At 44.2% G+C, this 14,154-nt stretch overlaps 1 protein-coding gene across 6 annotated transcripts in view; it reads right to left on the bottom strand.

The window, feature by feature from the left end:
• Window positions 1–14,154, bottom strand: part of VPS8 (VPS8 subunit of CORVET complex) — a 225,084-nt gene that overhangs the window by 65,832 nt on the left and 145,098 nt on the right. For 4 of the 6 annotated variants that reach the window (XM_073360260.1, XM_073360261.1, XM_073360262.1 and 1 more), the window contains 2 exons: window positions 12,911–13,014; window positions 1,364–1,445 (listed from right to left, as the gene is read on the bottom strand). In XM_073360260.1, the coding sequence (XP_073216361.1) occupies window positions 1,364–1,445; window positions 12,911–13,014 (186 nt within the window). Of the gene's footprint in view, window positions 1–1,363; window positions 1,446–4,069; window positions 4,896–12,910; window positions 13,015–14,154 lie in introns of those variants that run through there. The other 2 variants (XM_073360266.1, XM_073360265.1) reach the window with 2 other exon arrangements.

Genomic DNA, 14,154 nt, shown 5'->3' with positions numbered 1-14,154 from the left:
ATGACTTTCCCAAAAGCCTCAGTACAGAGTTAACACAGGGAGCTGCTATTGCATGCACAGAGTCAAGAAACCGGAGCTGTGATGCAGTTACCAAACCTAACCACGGAAGCTGTGCAGGTAATAAGAATTTTGACTCATGCGCTCCCTTTATAGTCATGGATGGTTGGAGTCAGCCCAGCGGTTTGTTCCAGACTAGTGGACTGAATGTGTATGAGGCAGATAGGAGGGAGGCAGTATGGTCTAGCAGGTGAGGACTGGACTCTAGCAGAAGGAGACCTAGATTCTAGTCTTAGTTTAGCCGCTAACCTAATCTGACTCTGGACAAATCACTTCCCCTCTCTGTGGCTCTGTTCCCCTCCCATCTTTGTCTGTTTATCTATTTAGACTGTCAGCTTTTCAGGGCAGTGATTGTTTATACAACACCCAGCACAAAGGAGCATCACGATGCTAGCATCATAGAAATAAGACAATAGCATGAGAAAATTCTTAAGTGTGCGAAGGCAATAGTGTATTATCTATCTACGGAAAGGGGATGGAGGCAGACAGAATAGGGTTAATTTTTAAGGCAACAAATGGAAATGTTTAATTTGATTTATTCTTCTTCTTCTGGCATTGGGCAGAAGAAATACCTACGGTATCAACTGTTAACACACAAATGACAAACACCCAGTTACAAATAATGGGCATGCTCTTCCTTGCTTGTGTTTTTGTGTCAGATTTGCTGTGTGTGGCATCTAACTGTTGCACAACCAAGTTTTCTGTATAAATTCACTTCAATATATCTGAAAGTACCTACAGGAACTCCTAGTTAATGCGCATCACTTGCATGCACACAGAATAACTATGGTGGATCAGTATCCAGAGAATGAATTGGAAAGACCCCAAATCTACCCCCAATGGAAAGCCTAAGAAACGTACAGGACCTGAAGCAAAACTGACCTATATTGGTCCAAAGAAAATAGTTGCAGAGTCATTTAAAGCAATAGGTTCTTAACTCAGATGCCTCAGCTAATTGCAACTTCCACTGAGTCAATGAGGAGGCAAGTAGTCTAAGTAGCCAGGACCAGATGATTTAGGACTTTACAGGTCAAATAAATAACTTACATTGTACTTGAAAGGCAATTAGGGACCAGGGCAGACAGTAACACAGGTGTAATGTGCTCCTGGTAAAAAGTGTTACTTCACAGCTGGAATAGAGTAACTGCATTTTTCACACAGGCGTACACCCTAGCTTTGTTTTGGAATTGTACACTAGTTCAGTCACAATGCTTAGTTCCTCACGTTTGGTCAGGAGAAAAGGAGAAAAAAGACCGAGGTCACATTTTCAGTGGTATCTGGCACCATAAGGTGCCAACAAACTTACGTTCAGAATACTGACACAACACTGTTGAACTGGATAGCTTCTGTGGTGACATCATAGCCTCCAGGAGGGGAAACCAGAGTGCCTAGAATAATTAAGTGCACAATAAATCCTACAATTCTGGCAAAAATAAGTGATTACTGGGGCTATCAAGCAATTAAAGAAAGTAATCACGATTAATGGCATTGTTAAACAGAATACCGTTTATTTTAAATATTTGTGGATGTTTACTATATTTTCAAATATATTAATTTCAATTACAACACAGAATACAAAGTGTACAGTGCTCACTTTATATTTCTGATTACAAATTTGCACTGTAAAAAAAAAATTGTATTTTTCAATTCACCTCATATAAGTACTGTAGTGCAATCTCTTTATCATGAAAGTTGAACTTACAAATATAGAATTATATACAAAAAACTGCATTCAAAAAAAAAATGTAAATCTTTAGAGCCTGTAAGTCCACTCAGTCCTACTTCTTGGTCAGCCAATCACTCAGACAAACAAGGCTGGTTACAATTTGCAGGAGATAATGCTGCCCACTTCTTGTTTACAATGTCACCTGAAACTGAGAACAAGTGTTCGCATGGCACTTTTGTAGCCGGCATTGCAAGATATTTATGTGCCAGGTGAGCTAAAAATTCATATGTCCCTTCATGCTTCAACCATCATTCCAGAGGACATGCTTCCATGCTGATGATGGGTTCTGCTTGATAAAGATCCAAAGCAGTGCGGACAGATGCATGTTCATTTTCATCACCTGAATCCGATGCCGCCAGCAGAAGATTCATTTTCTTTTTTGGTGGTTTGGGTTCCATAGTTTCCACATCAGAGTGTTGCTCTTTTAAGACGTCTAAAAGCATGCTCCATATCTCGTCCTTCTCAGATTTTGGATGGAACTTCAGATTCTTAAACCTTGGGTCAACTGCTGTAGCTATTTTTAGAAATCTCACATCGATACCTTCTTTACATTTTGTCAAATCTGCTGTGGAAGAGTTCTTAAAACGAACATGTGCTAGGTCATTATCTGAGACTGCTATAACATGAAATATATGCAGAATGTAGATAAAATAGAGCAGGAGACATACAATTCTCCCCACAAGGAGTATAGTCACAAATTTAATTGACGCATTTTTTTTTAAACAAGCATCAGCAGCAGGGAAGCATGTCCTCTGGAATGGTGGCCAAAGCATGGAAGGGGCATACGAACATTTAGCATATCTGGCATGTAAATGCCTTGCAACACCAGTTACAAAAGTGCCATGCGAATGCCTCTTCTCACTTTTAGGTGACATTGTAAATAAGAAGCAGGCGGCAGCATCTCCCGTCAATGTAAACAAACTTGCTTGTCTTAGCAATTGGCAGAATAAAAAGTAGGACTGAGTGGACTTGTAGGCTCTAAAGTTTTACACTGTTGTGTTTTTGAGTCCAGTTATGAAACCAAAATAAATAAATAAATCTGCATTTGTAAGTTACATTTTCACGATAAAGAAAAAAGGTATAAACGGTATATAAAATGGTGTTTTTAATTTATACTGGGGGGGGAGGGGTCGCACTCAGAGGCTTGCTATGTGAAAGAGATCACCAGTACAAAAGTTTGAGAACCACTGAGTAAGAGAATGTAAGAGCCAGTATTGCTCAACTCTCACTTGCTCCAAATGTTAGGCATATAGCAACACAAGCATTGCATCTGCAGTTACTACATGATAGATGTTCTCTAACACATGGCAGTGTACAATAATACACAACATGTATCTTTTCTCGGATGTTTATTACAGAGTACAACTTTAGGCATTTAATTAACTAATCCTCACTCTTATTCATTTGACACAATATGCCTGGAAGCTTTAGTAATTTTGTGCAATGCCCAAGAAATTGCCACTTGAGCAAACAAGTGGAAGTTTCAGCTATTTGGCAGGATGACTAATGCATACAGTGGTGACTACTAAAGGCAGCATTTGCCAGCAGTTACCACAGTCTTTCTCCAGACTTCAGAGAGATATGTAGTGACTGAATAGTGGCAGTGGGCAAATGCTGACTCTTAAATGGACTCTACTGTAGACAGAATGGCCAGTTCACCCCTGCACTGAAGTGCAGTCTCCTCTGAGGTGACACATGATAGCTGTTTAGCACCCAGAGCACCACCATAACACTAAGACAAGAAAGAAAGAAAATACTATATCAAATTAACACTACTGGGGGAATTTATGTAGGCAGAAAGTAATTACATGCTTTCTAAGTGGAATTTGTCCAGGTCACATAAAATATATAGTTCTGTTGGAACTTTCCTGAACTGCCAGAAAAGCACCAGTCTTCAATGAGCTCCCTGCAGAATTCCTTGCTGCCCCCACTATAGACACAAGAATTTTTTGGGAGCCCCTTACTCAGTTTCCTACTTTAAAAAAAAAAGCTAGGCTTGTGTGTCTACCAAGGAAGAGGGATAACAGTCAAGCTCTTAGAGAACATTTTTTCATCCACAGATGTCAATGGCAAACAAGTATCATCCCAATATTACAGATGGGGAAACGGAGGCTCAGGGAGATTAAGGGATTTGCTAAAAGTCAAAAGTCACAGAGTAAGTTAGTGGCACAGTTGGGAAAAGATCACAGGGCTCTTGATTCCCACCCCAATGCATTATCCACTGAACCACTCTGCCTCTGCAGAACCGGAGTTTTTGAGTTTAGACACAAAAAGTTATTTACCTTGTAACTGGTGTTCTTTGAGATGTGTGGTCCCTAAGTGTGGGACTCCACTGTGGGATGCGCGTGCTCCATAAGCCCGAGAGTGGAGAATTTTTGCAAGCAGTGTCCACTGGTCTGTGCCTGTGTCCCTATTCTCCTTGTGCTCTGCAGAGAAGGCATAAGGGGCAGGGCAGACTGCCTGCCTGTTCAGTTCCTTCTCTACTGCAAATCTTGGCCAAAATCCAAAGCAGAGGGAAAGGAAGGCAGGTAGTGGAATACAGATAAGGACCACACATGTTGAAGAAGAAATGGTTACTCACCCCGTGCAGTAACTATGGTTCTTCGAGATGTGTTCCCCCATGGGTGCTTCACTCTAGATGGGCCTGCACCCCCTGTGCCTTTGATCGGAGATTTCTCATAGCAGCATCTGGCCCGTGCATGGGTGTTACTCAGTCTCATGCACTGTGCCATTGTTATACAGCATTGCACGGACGAACCGCCCTCAGTTCCTTCTCTCTCATGAAACCCTGTAGCAGAGAGCTCTGAAGCAGAAGGCAAGGAGGGTGGGTAATAGAGCACCAATGGGCACATACATCTTGAAGAACCATGTGTCCTTTTCCAGGGATGGTATTGTTGATGCCAATGTAACCATACAGAATTTTAGTTTGTAAATAAAAAAGTTGAGTGGTTGCGGGTTGAAAATGGGTCTTCATCCTCCTTACTTTTTGGGAACTAGGAAATATTTTCAATAGAAATCTTTTCCCTGATGTTGAAGAGGTACCCACTCTGTTGCTCCCCACTGAATGAGAAATTTTTCCTCCTGGAGAAGGATCTCTTCAAGAGAGTGGTCCCTGGAAAGTGACAGGGAAGAGAAACTTAATGTTATAGCCCGAATGGATGATATCCAGCCCCCATTTGTCTGTTGTTGTGGGGAAAAGAGTGCTAGCTGGCTGCCAAAGGAGATCTGGGGATTGGGTAGGGGTGGCCTCAACAGTGGTTTTCAACCCCAAACCTATCTTTCGGCTGGGAGGTGAGATTGGGTCGATGTGGAAGGAGCTCGGTATGGTGGCTTTTGCACCCTCTGCTCTGTCTTTTGTAAGGTGATTCCTGCGCTGATGGTAAAATGGTTGAGGCATAGGCCTCAATTTGTATGGTCACTTAAGGTATTTCCTCTTCATACCTGGTGTATATATACACCAAGAGAGCAGAGGGGAGCCCTGGAATCCTTTAGTGAGTGCAAAGACTCATCTGTCTTTTCATTGAAAAAGGTTGATCTTGAAATGCAAGTACTCTACAGTGTTCTTGAGCTCTCTGGGAAAACCTGAAAAAAGTGTAGCCACGATTCCTGGTGCATCACAATGGCAGTTGCCATTGATTTTGATGCGGCATCAGCGGCATCAATTTCAGATTGCAATGAAGTTCTGGTCACCAGCTTGCCTGCATCAACAAGGGCCTAAAAGTAAGCGCTATCCTGCTAGAACAACTTGTCCTTAAAATCCAGGAACTCTGAATAATTCAGAAAATTTTAGTTGGCAAATCTGATAGATATTCTAAACTGGAAGCTAGCAAATGTAAAGACCTTCCTCCCCAAAAGGTCCGGGCATTTGGCCTGCTTATAGGTGGGTGTTGCGGTCTAGATCTCTCTGTGGCAACCTGAACAAGAAGTAAATCAAAACTCCACTTCCTTAGCCAGGGCAAAGCATTGCTTCTCTGCCCTCTTGGGGGTACTGTGCATGTTGCCAACGTGCACTCCAGCTAGATTCTGTGGGTTGCAGCTTACACTGTGAGTCCTGGACCTTCTCTAAGGAGATTTGGAGCTCTACCAACATCAGTGCTTAAATTTGTAATGAAGGAGGTGCTGGGCTCAAGCAAATTTTTTACTTTCATAACTGTCACAGCAAGCCCAGGGGTGCGGGCTCTATGAACTGCCAAGCCTAGAGGTGTAGGTGCTCAGCCCTGGCAAGCCCCTGCACAAATTAAGCACTGACCTCCACCCTTTGTAGCAACTACTGGAATCGCTTGTGGTCATTCAGAAGGGAATGAGAAATTGGAGTGACTGATACTTCAGGAGATGAAGATACCCTTGGTACTGGTGGAACCATCTCATAGTCTTCCCCTTCTATAGGATCAGGAGGAAGTTGTAGTTGCACTCTTGAATAGAAGAAACATGGTATGACTCCCTGCTAGATTGCACAGACCTTGGGTATTGTGCATATGGTCCCTGGCTCCAACAGAGCCAGTGGGAAGGGTTGAAGGTGGGTTGTGGAGGTCGCCAAGGCCTGGGGTACCCTGGTCATGAGGGGGGTGTCCTGGTTTGGATAAGGCAGGCTGGTTCCAGGAAGCTCTTCATCTTCTGTCTGGATTTATCTCCCTTGGTGGAGACAATGATGGTTTCTCCAGTATATCTGATTCCCCCAACAAGAAGGTCCAATCCAGCTTGATCAGCGATGCCATTATGGGACCTACCGCTAGTTTTGAGAGCCCTAATAAGCCATCCCTTCAAGCCACCAACTTCAATATCAACCTTTTATCTATTGAGACTTTTTTCTTAGTAGCTGTCATGACCACCAAGCAAGCATTTGAGTTGACAGCCTTTTTCATAGAGGAACCTTACTGCATGTTCCACAAAGACAAGGTGGTGCTCAGGGCACCAGAATCCTCTTTTCCTAAAGTAAATCCCTCCTTCCACACTTCCAAAGAGGTGATGTGCTTCCTTTGTTCAGTCCAAAACCACAACATCCAACTGATAAGTTGTGTCAAAAAGCAACAAGAAACTATCTCAAGCGTACAGAATTCACAAGAAGATTGGGCTTCTTATTAGTGTCCTTTCATCTGAGATGCCAGGAACTCAGATTCCAAGCCCCGCGTCACTAGGTGGATTAGACTCTGTATCACAGAGGCCTACAAACGATCAGATGCTCCTATCCCAGAATCTGTTGTCCCTTTGTTGGGGGGACATTTGTGAGGATGAAGAGAGAAAGGACAGTCTCTGTCTGAAGGCCGATCTGTATTCTCTCCTGAGGGCACAGAGGAGAATGGAGAGACTGTTTGGATTTTGCTGCATTGTCACCTACCACCTTTTGCAGCTTTTCTCCAAAAATGAAGAAGCCTGTAAACTCAGCCAAGCATAGGACCTGCTTAGAGTGAGTATCCGCCTTCAGAGTCAGAGTCATAGGTGGCACCTGGCCACTGAGCTGGAAGCTATGGCTCAGCCTGAGAAAATCATTGTATCCGTTGAGACACCATTTCTTAAAGCACAGCTAAAGTCAGGGTGAACTCTGTAATTAATGGCTTTGAGATCTTCCAGACAGGAGAGAGATGCTCCTGCAAAGCAGGTGGCTGCCAGGGACACTTGGAGGGTGGCAGAGGCGGCTACAAAGCTTTTTTGGGGAGTGGCTTCCATCCTTCTATCTGTGGGTTCCTTAGGACAGAGCTCCCCTGCTGCCCCCAAGGGAACAGCCATATCCCTGGTAAGAGATAGAATCACAGAACTGGAAGGTTCCTCAAGAGATCATCTAGTCCAGTCCCCTGCATTCAAGGCAGGACTAAGTATTGTCTATACCATCCTTGACAGGCGTTTATCCAAGCTGCTCTTAAAAATCCCCAATGATGGATATTCCACAACCTCCCTAGGCAATTTATTCTAGTGTTTAACCACTCTGACAGTTAGGAAGTTTTTCCTAATGTCCAACCTAAACCTCTCTTGCTGCAATTTAAACCCATTGCTTCTTGTCCCATCCTCAGAGGTTAAGAAAAACAATTTTTCTCCTTCCTCCTTGTAACAACCTTTTATGTACTTGAAAACTTATGTCCCCTCTCAGTCTTCTCAAGACTAAACAAACTCAATTTTTTCAATCATCCCTCATAGGTCATGTTTTCTAAACGTTTAATCATTTTTGTTGTTCTTCTCTGGACTTTCTCCAATTTGTCCACATCTTTCCTGAAATGTGGCACCCAGAACTAGACATACTACTCCAGCTGAGGCCCAATCAGTGCAGAGTGGAGCGGAAGAATTACTCTACGTGTCTTGCCTACAATACTCCTGTTAATGCATCCCAGAATGATGTTGGCTTCCTCCCCCCCATAGCGTTACACTGTTGACTCATATTTAGCATATGACCCTCAGATCCCTTTCCACAGTACTCCTTCCTAGGCAGTCACTTCCTATTTTGTATGTGTGGAACTGATTGTTCCTTCCTACTTTGTATTTGTCGTTATTGAATTTCATCCTATTTACTTCAGAGACCATTTCTCCAATTTGTTCATATCATTTTGAATTTTAATCCTATCCTCCAAAGCACTTGCAACCTCTCCCAGCTTGGTATTGTCCGCAAATTTTAAAAGTGTACTCTCTATGCCATTATCTAAATCACTGATGAAGATATTGAACAGAACTGTACCCAGAACCAATCCTTGCGGGACCCCACTCATTATGCCCTTCCAGAATGAGTGTGAAGCACTGATAACTACTCTCTGGGAATGATTTTCCAACCAGTTATGCACCCACTTTATAGTAGCTCCATCTAGGTTGTATTTCCCTAGTTTGTTCATGAGAAGGTCATGAGAGACAGTATCAAAAGCCTTACTAAAGTCAAGATATACCACATCTACTGCTTCCCCCCCATCCACAAGGCTTGTTACCCTGTCAAAGAAAGCTATCGGGTTCGTTTGACATGATCTGTTCTTGACAAATCCATGTTGAAGGTTATTTATCACCTTATTTTTTCTATGTGTTTGCAAATTGATTGCTTAATTATTTGCTCAATCATCATTCCGGGTACAGAAGTTAAGCTGACTGGTCTGTAATTCCCCGGATTGTCCTTATTTCCCTTTTTATAGATGGGCACTATATTTGCCCTTTTCCAGTCTTTTGGAACGTCTCCCGTCTTCAATGACTTTTCAGAGATAATTGCTAATGGCTCAGATATCTCCTCAGTCAGCTCCTTAAGTATTCTAAGATGCATTTCATCAGGCCCTGGTGATTTGAAGGCAGCTAACTTTTCTCAGTAATTTTTGACTTGTTCTTTCCCTATTTTAGACTCTGATCCTGCTTTATTTTCACTGGCATTCACTATGTTAGACGTCCAATCGCCACCCACCTTCTTGGTGAAAACCGAAAGAAAGAAGTCATTAAGCACCTCTGTCATTTCCATATTTTCTGTTATTGTCTTTCCCCCCTCATTGAGTAATGGGGCCTACTCTGTCCTTGGTCTTCCTCTTGCTTCTAATGTATTTGTAGAATGTTTTCTTGCTTCCTTTTAGGTCCCAAGGGAGTTTGATCTTGTTTTGTGCCTTGGCTTTTCTAATTTTGTCCCTACATATTTGTGTTATTTGTTTATATTCATCCTCTGTAATTTGAGCAACTTTCCACTTTTTGTAGGACTCTTTTTTGAGTTTTAGATCATTGAAGATCTTCTGGTTAAGCCAGGGTGGTCTCTTGGCTTACTTCCTATCTTTCCTATGCAGTGGGATAGTTTGCTCTTGTGCCTTTAATAATGTCTCTTTGAAAAACTGCCAACTGTCTTCAATTGTTTTAACCCCCTTAGACTTGCTTCCCATGGGATTTTACCGACCAACTCCCTGAGTTTGCTAAAGTCCGCCTTCTTGAAATCCATTGTCTTCATTGTGCTGTTCTCCCTCCTACCATTTCTTAGAACAGAGGTGGGCAAACTACAGCTCGTGGGACCATCCTGCCCAGTCCCTGAACTCCTGGTCCGGGAGGCTCGCCCCCGCCCCTCCCCTGATGTTCCCCCTCCCCTGCAGCCTCAGCTCACTGTGCCGCTGGCACAGTGCTCTGGGCGGCAGGGCTGCAAGCTCCTGGGGCAGCGCAGCTGCAGAGCCGTGACCTGGCCCAGTGCTCTGCACGGCGCGGTTGCCTGTCCTGGTGCAGCTGCGCCGCCAGCCACCGGTGCTCCAGGCAGCGTGGTGAGGGGGCAGGGAGCGGGGGAGTTCAGGGGGTGGTCAGGGGTGTGGATAGGGGTCGGGGCAGTCAGAGGGCGGGGAACAGGGTGTTGAATGGGAGCAAGGGTACCGGGGGGGCAGAAGTCAGGAAGGAGAGGAGGGGTTGGATGGGGCGGTGGAGGGCAGTTAAGGGTGGTAGGTTCGGGGGCGGTCAGGGAGAAGGGATGGTTGGATGGGGCAAGGGTCCCGGGGGGGGGCAGTCAGGAAGGAGAGGGGAGGTTGTATGGAGTAGGGGGTCCGGGAGTGGTCAGGGGACAGAGAGCGGGGGGGTGGATAGGGCAGGAGTTCTGGGGGGGGCCGTCAGGGGGTGAGAAGCAGGGAGGAGTCAGATAGGGGGTGGGGGCCGGGCCATGCCTAGATGTTTGGGGAGGCACCGCCTCCCTTAACTGGCCTTCCATACAATTTCAGAAACTTTAAGCGGCCCTCACGCCAAAAAGTTTGCCCGCCCCTGCGTTAGAATCATGAATGCTACCATTTCATGATCGCTTTCACCCAAATTGCCTTCCACTTTCAAATTCTCAACCAGTTCCTCCCTATCTGACAAAATCAAATCTAGAACAGCCTCCTCCCCTAGTAACTTTTTCCACCTTCTGAAATAAAAAACTGTCTCCAATACATTCCAAGAACTTATTGGATAATCTGTGCCCTGCTCTGTTATTTTCCCAACAGATGTCTGAGTAGCTGAAGTCCTCCATCACCACCGAGTCCTGTGCTTTGGATGATTTTGTCAGTTGTTTAAAAAAGCCTCATCAACCTCTTTTTCCGGGTTTGGTGGTCTTTAGTAGACCCCCTACCATGACATCACCCTTGTTTTTTATCCCTTTTATCCTTACCCAGAGACTTTCATCAAGTCTGTCTCTTATTTCTATCTCATCCTCAGTCCAAGTGTATACATTTTTAATATATAAGGCAACACTTCCTTCCTGCGGCAGCGGATTCTGAGCAATAGAGCCCTTTGGTTCTTGAATATTACAGAACCTGAGGTCCCTCGTTAATATATTTTCCCTTTTTAGGCTTGTTCCATTCACCCCTAATCACTTCCTCAGAGGAGAAGCAAAGGGGAATTGCTGCCTGAGCGGAAAAAATTTACTGAGGCTTAATTCAGGTTTCAGAGCCAGACAGCTCACCTTCCTCAGTGGAGGAGGAGGAGGAAGAGGGGTCTGAGGAGTTTTATCTCCTGTATTTTTTGGTACTTTTTCTTTCCCCTTTTAGCCTTTTTTAGTTTTTAACTTGTTTTGTGCCCTTTAGGAGCCTTGATGCAGCTTTGGTAAGCCCTCTTGTGACTAGCCTTGCTTTGGATCTGCAGTTGTTTCGACAAGTCTCTCAGAATGCTCCCCACTGGGTCCCATTCAAGGGGAAGGGGGGAAACTCATGGTCAGAGCCCTCCTGGTTGGCTTGGGGGGGGGGGGGCTGGTGAGAAGCCCTGTCTCTCTTCCCAGGGTGCGCAGGACCCACTTTAAAACTTGGAGGGGGACGACTTGTGGCCACACAAGCCTGTTCTGCAGCGGTCCCCTAGGACTTTACCCCTCAGTTGAGTGGTCAGGGTCCTTCACCCTTTTGGAGCCTCTCCCTGCTCTACACTGGAGTTCTCAGTCCAGGTTTCCCCCGTCGTCGGAGTCACAGCAGCTCTGGTAGGTAATGGACTCCTCCTGCTGGTCAGACTCATAGCCCTGGGACCTAACAGAGCTAGGGACAGAAGACTGGATGAAGGCTGGGCACAACTCAGCACCTTCCAAGTCTAGGAAAGCAGTCCCAAATACAGAGCACCGCTTGTATTTGACCTGATACTTTCTTGGCTGTTCTACCATGCCCGTATGGGGGAGTGGAGCCGGCAGGGACATGCTGCAGTGGAGGCTCAGGAAGGGTTAAAACCCCAAAGGGTTAACCAATCCCAGGAGGAGGAATACTGAGGAGGGAGAACACTGCTCCCTGTGCCCAAAAAACTGGGCCGAAAAGTTAAAATAGGAAGAGGAAGGGCAGGAGAAAAAAGCCTCCACTGTCTGGCAGCAAGCAGGAGTGGTCAGACTATGTGGTGCCAAAACACTGATCTGCAGCTGTGAGCTGCAGAGAGAGGAGAGCAGCCCATATCTCCAGGACTGTGGGAGACATTGGGCTGGAGAAAGGTAGGAAGTGCTATAGTGATATATACAGTCTAGATTCCCGGTTTAGAAGCCAAATCATCACTTAAACATTATTTGTTGATTATCACAGCAAGACTTTTAAAGCACAGACCTCTTTTAATTCCTCTGTTATAAAGGGGGCTTCTTAGGTACTCCACCTCCCTTTACATATCAGGCCTTACCATTACTCCAATAGTTACCCTGAGATAGGCTCTACAGCAAAGATGACTATGTGTCAGGACCTAGCCTTTTCTACTTTCTCAAAGGGTGTGTTCTCAGCAGAATATTACATCCCATTTCACCACAGACACTCTCCTATATACATGGAAAATCATCAGGCTCCAGGGATATGGCTCTGAAGATTTCTCATGAATACCACTCTCTGATCACAGAATCACAAGAGCAACAGCCCCACTTCCTTGTAGGAGGTAAGCCAAAGGCCTTTTGAATTCCAGTTTCTGGATAACTTGCAGTACACACAATGGCCCAGCTTTGCAGAACCATGGTTCCACCTACATGTAAGTTGAGATTTGTGCATATAGGTGCCACAAAACATGCCCAAATCGTGACTTGCAGGTATGCCCTGGGCACTGAGCATGGACAAATCAGGAACATACAAAAGTAGGTGCATGGATGTGAAGCAAATCTGCATAATTATAGGAATCTACCAAATCACAGGTCCAACTGAACAAAAGACCAACTTAATGGATACTGAAAATGGAACTCTTCCTTCCACATTTGCACAGTACTACATGCCCTAGTAATAGTGCCTTTTATCCCCTTACCTCTCGCTGCTGCTGGTTTAAACTATGTGAATTCCTCTGGCAAAGTGCAATTGTTTTCACTAAGGTATCTTCAATATCCTTTAATAAGTGGAGTTCTGTTGATTCTAGGTTAATGAAAAACAAAGATTACAACATGGTTCAGATAGTTTACCATGCCATTACTGCTAAATCATTCCAAAAAATAAAACCATGCTGCTCACCTAATAATCTCTTCCCTGTATCACAAACAACTGTTATGAAGACAGGCTCTGACCCTTTTTTTGGATTCAGATCTATAGCAGAATAAACTGTGCTTTGCAAAATGCTTTATGCAACCACATCTGAGTTTTGGCTTAGATATGCCTTGACACTGATTAAAAACATCACATTTTTATTTGATGTTATTGAGTCCTGGAGCTCATGAACAGAGAGCGTAGTAGGAACCACACTATGTTTCCTGCCAATGTAGCAGAGTTGCTTCCTTTGGGTTATTTGCCTAGTTTTCGGTAATGGTAAAAACTAATACAAAGTGCTGTAAGGCTGTAATATTTGTTTGCTGCAGAAGCAACTGGTAAATTTCTTCATTTCATTACTGTATGTTTCCTGACAAAGAGCATGCCCACAGTGAGGTACACAGAGTAGCAGGTTTCAAAAAACAGAAACTGCTACATCAGACCACTGATCAACCCAGTCTAGTTGTGGCCTACTTCCAAGAGTGGCCAATACCAATTACTTCAGGGAAAAAAAATGTTAAAAACCTCACCCTGGACAATCATTACACAACCTGTTCAAAAGGGAAGCTTCTTTCTATACCCTGACAAGTTAATGGTTGGCTTATTCCTGAAACAGGAGAGAGGTAATATCATATTTGTCCTATCTAATATAACTACAGATGATGTCATCCATATACATGTCTGATGGCTTTTTACTCTTAGTAAGCTCTTGGCCTGAACTATATCGTGTGGCAATGAACTGTACAGGCTAATTCTGCTTTGTGTAAAAAGACTAAATTTAAAAGGAAACCAGTATGTGCAAAATGCTGAATGTATTTGCTAGCTTCTTCACCATGCACACTGCTAAGTGCAAATGCATCAAACCACTAAGTTGTGACATGACTGTAGTTTCTCATAAAAGTTTTACTTTGGATTCCAGCATCAGCCATATTCTCTCTAGAGAGGAACGCATTTAGCTCCTCACGACCGCTTTATTAGGGATTGAGGGACTTTTTGGCAGTCCATAACTCCAAGATATATAATGTAGTCTTT

The sequence above is a fragment of the Lepidochelys kempii genome, chromosome 9 (genome assembly GCF_965140265.1).
Source record: "Lepidochelys kempii isolate rLepKem1 chromosome 9, rLepKem1.hap2, whole genome shotgun sequence".
Classification (NCBI taxonomy): Eukaryota; Metazoa; Chordata; order Testudines; family Cheloniidae; genus Lepidochelys; species Lepidochelys kempii.
Note: the sequence above shows the minus strand (reverse complement) of the source record. Positions and strands in the feature narration are given on the sequence as shown.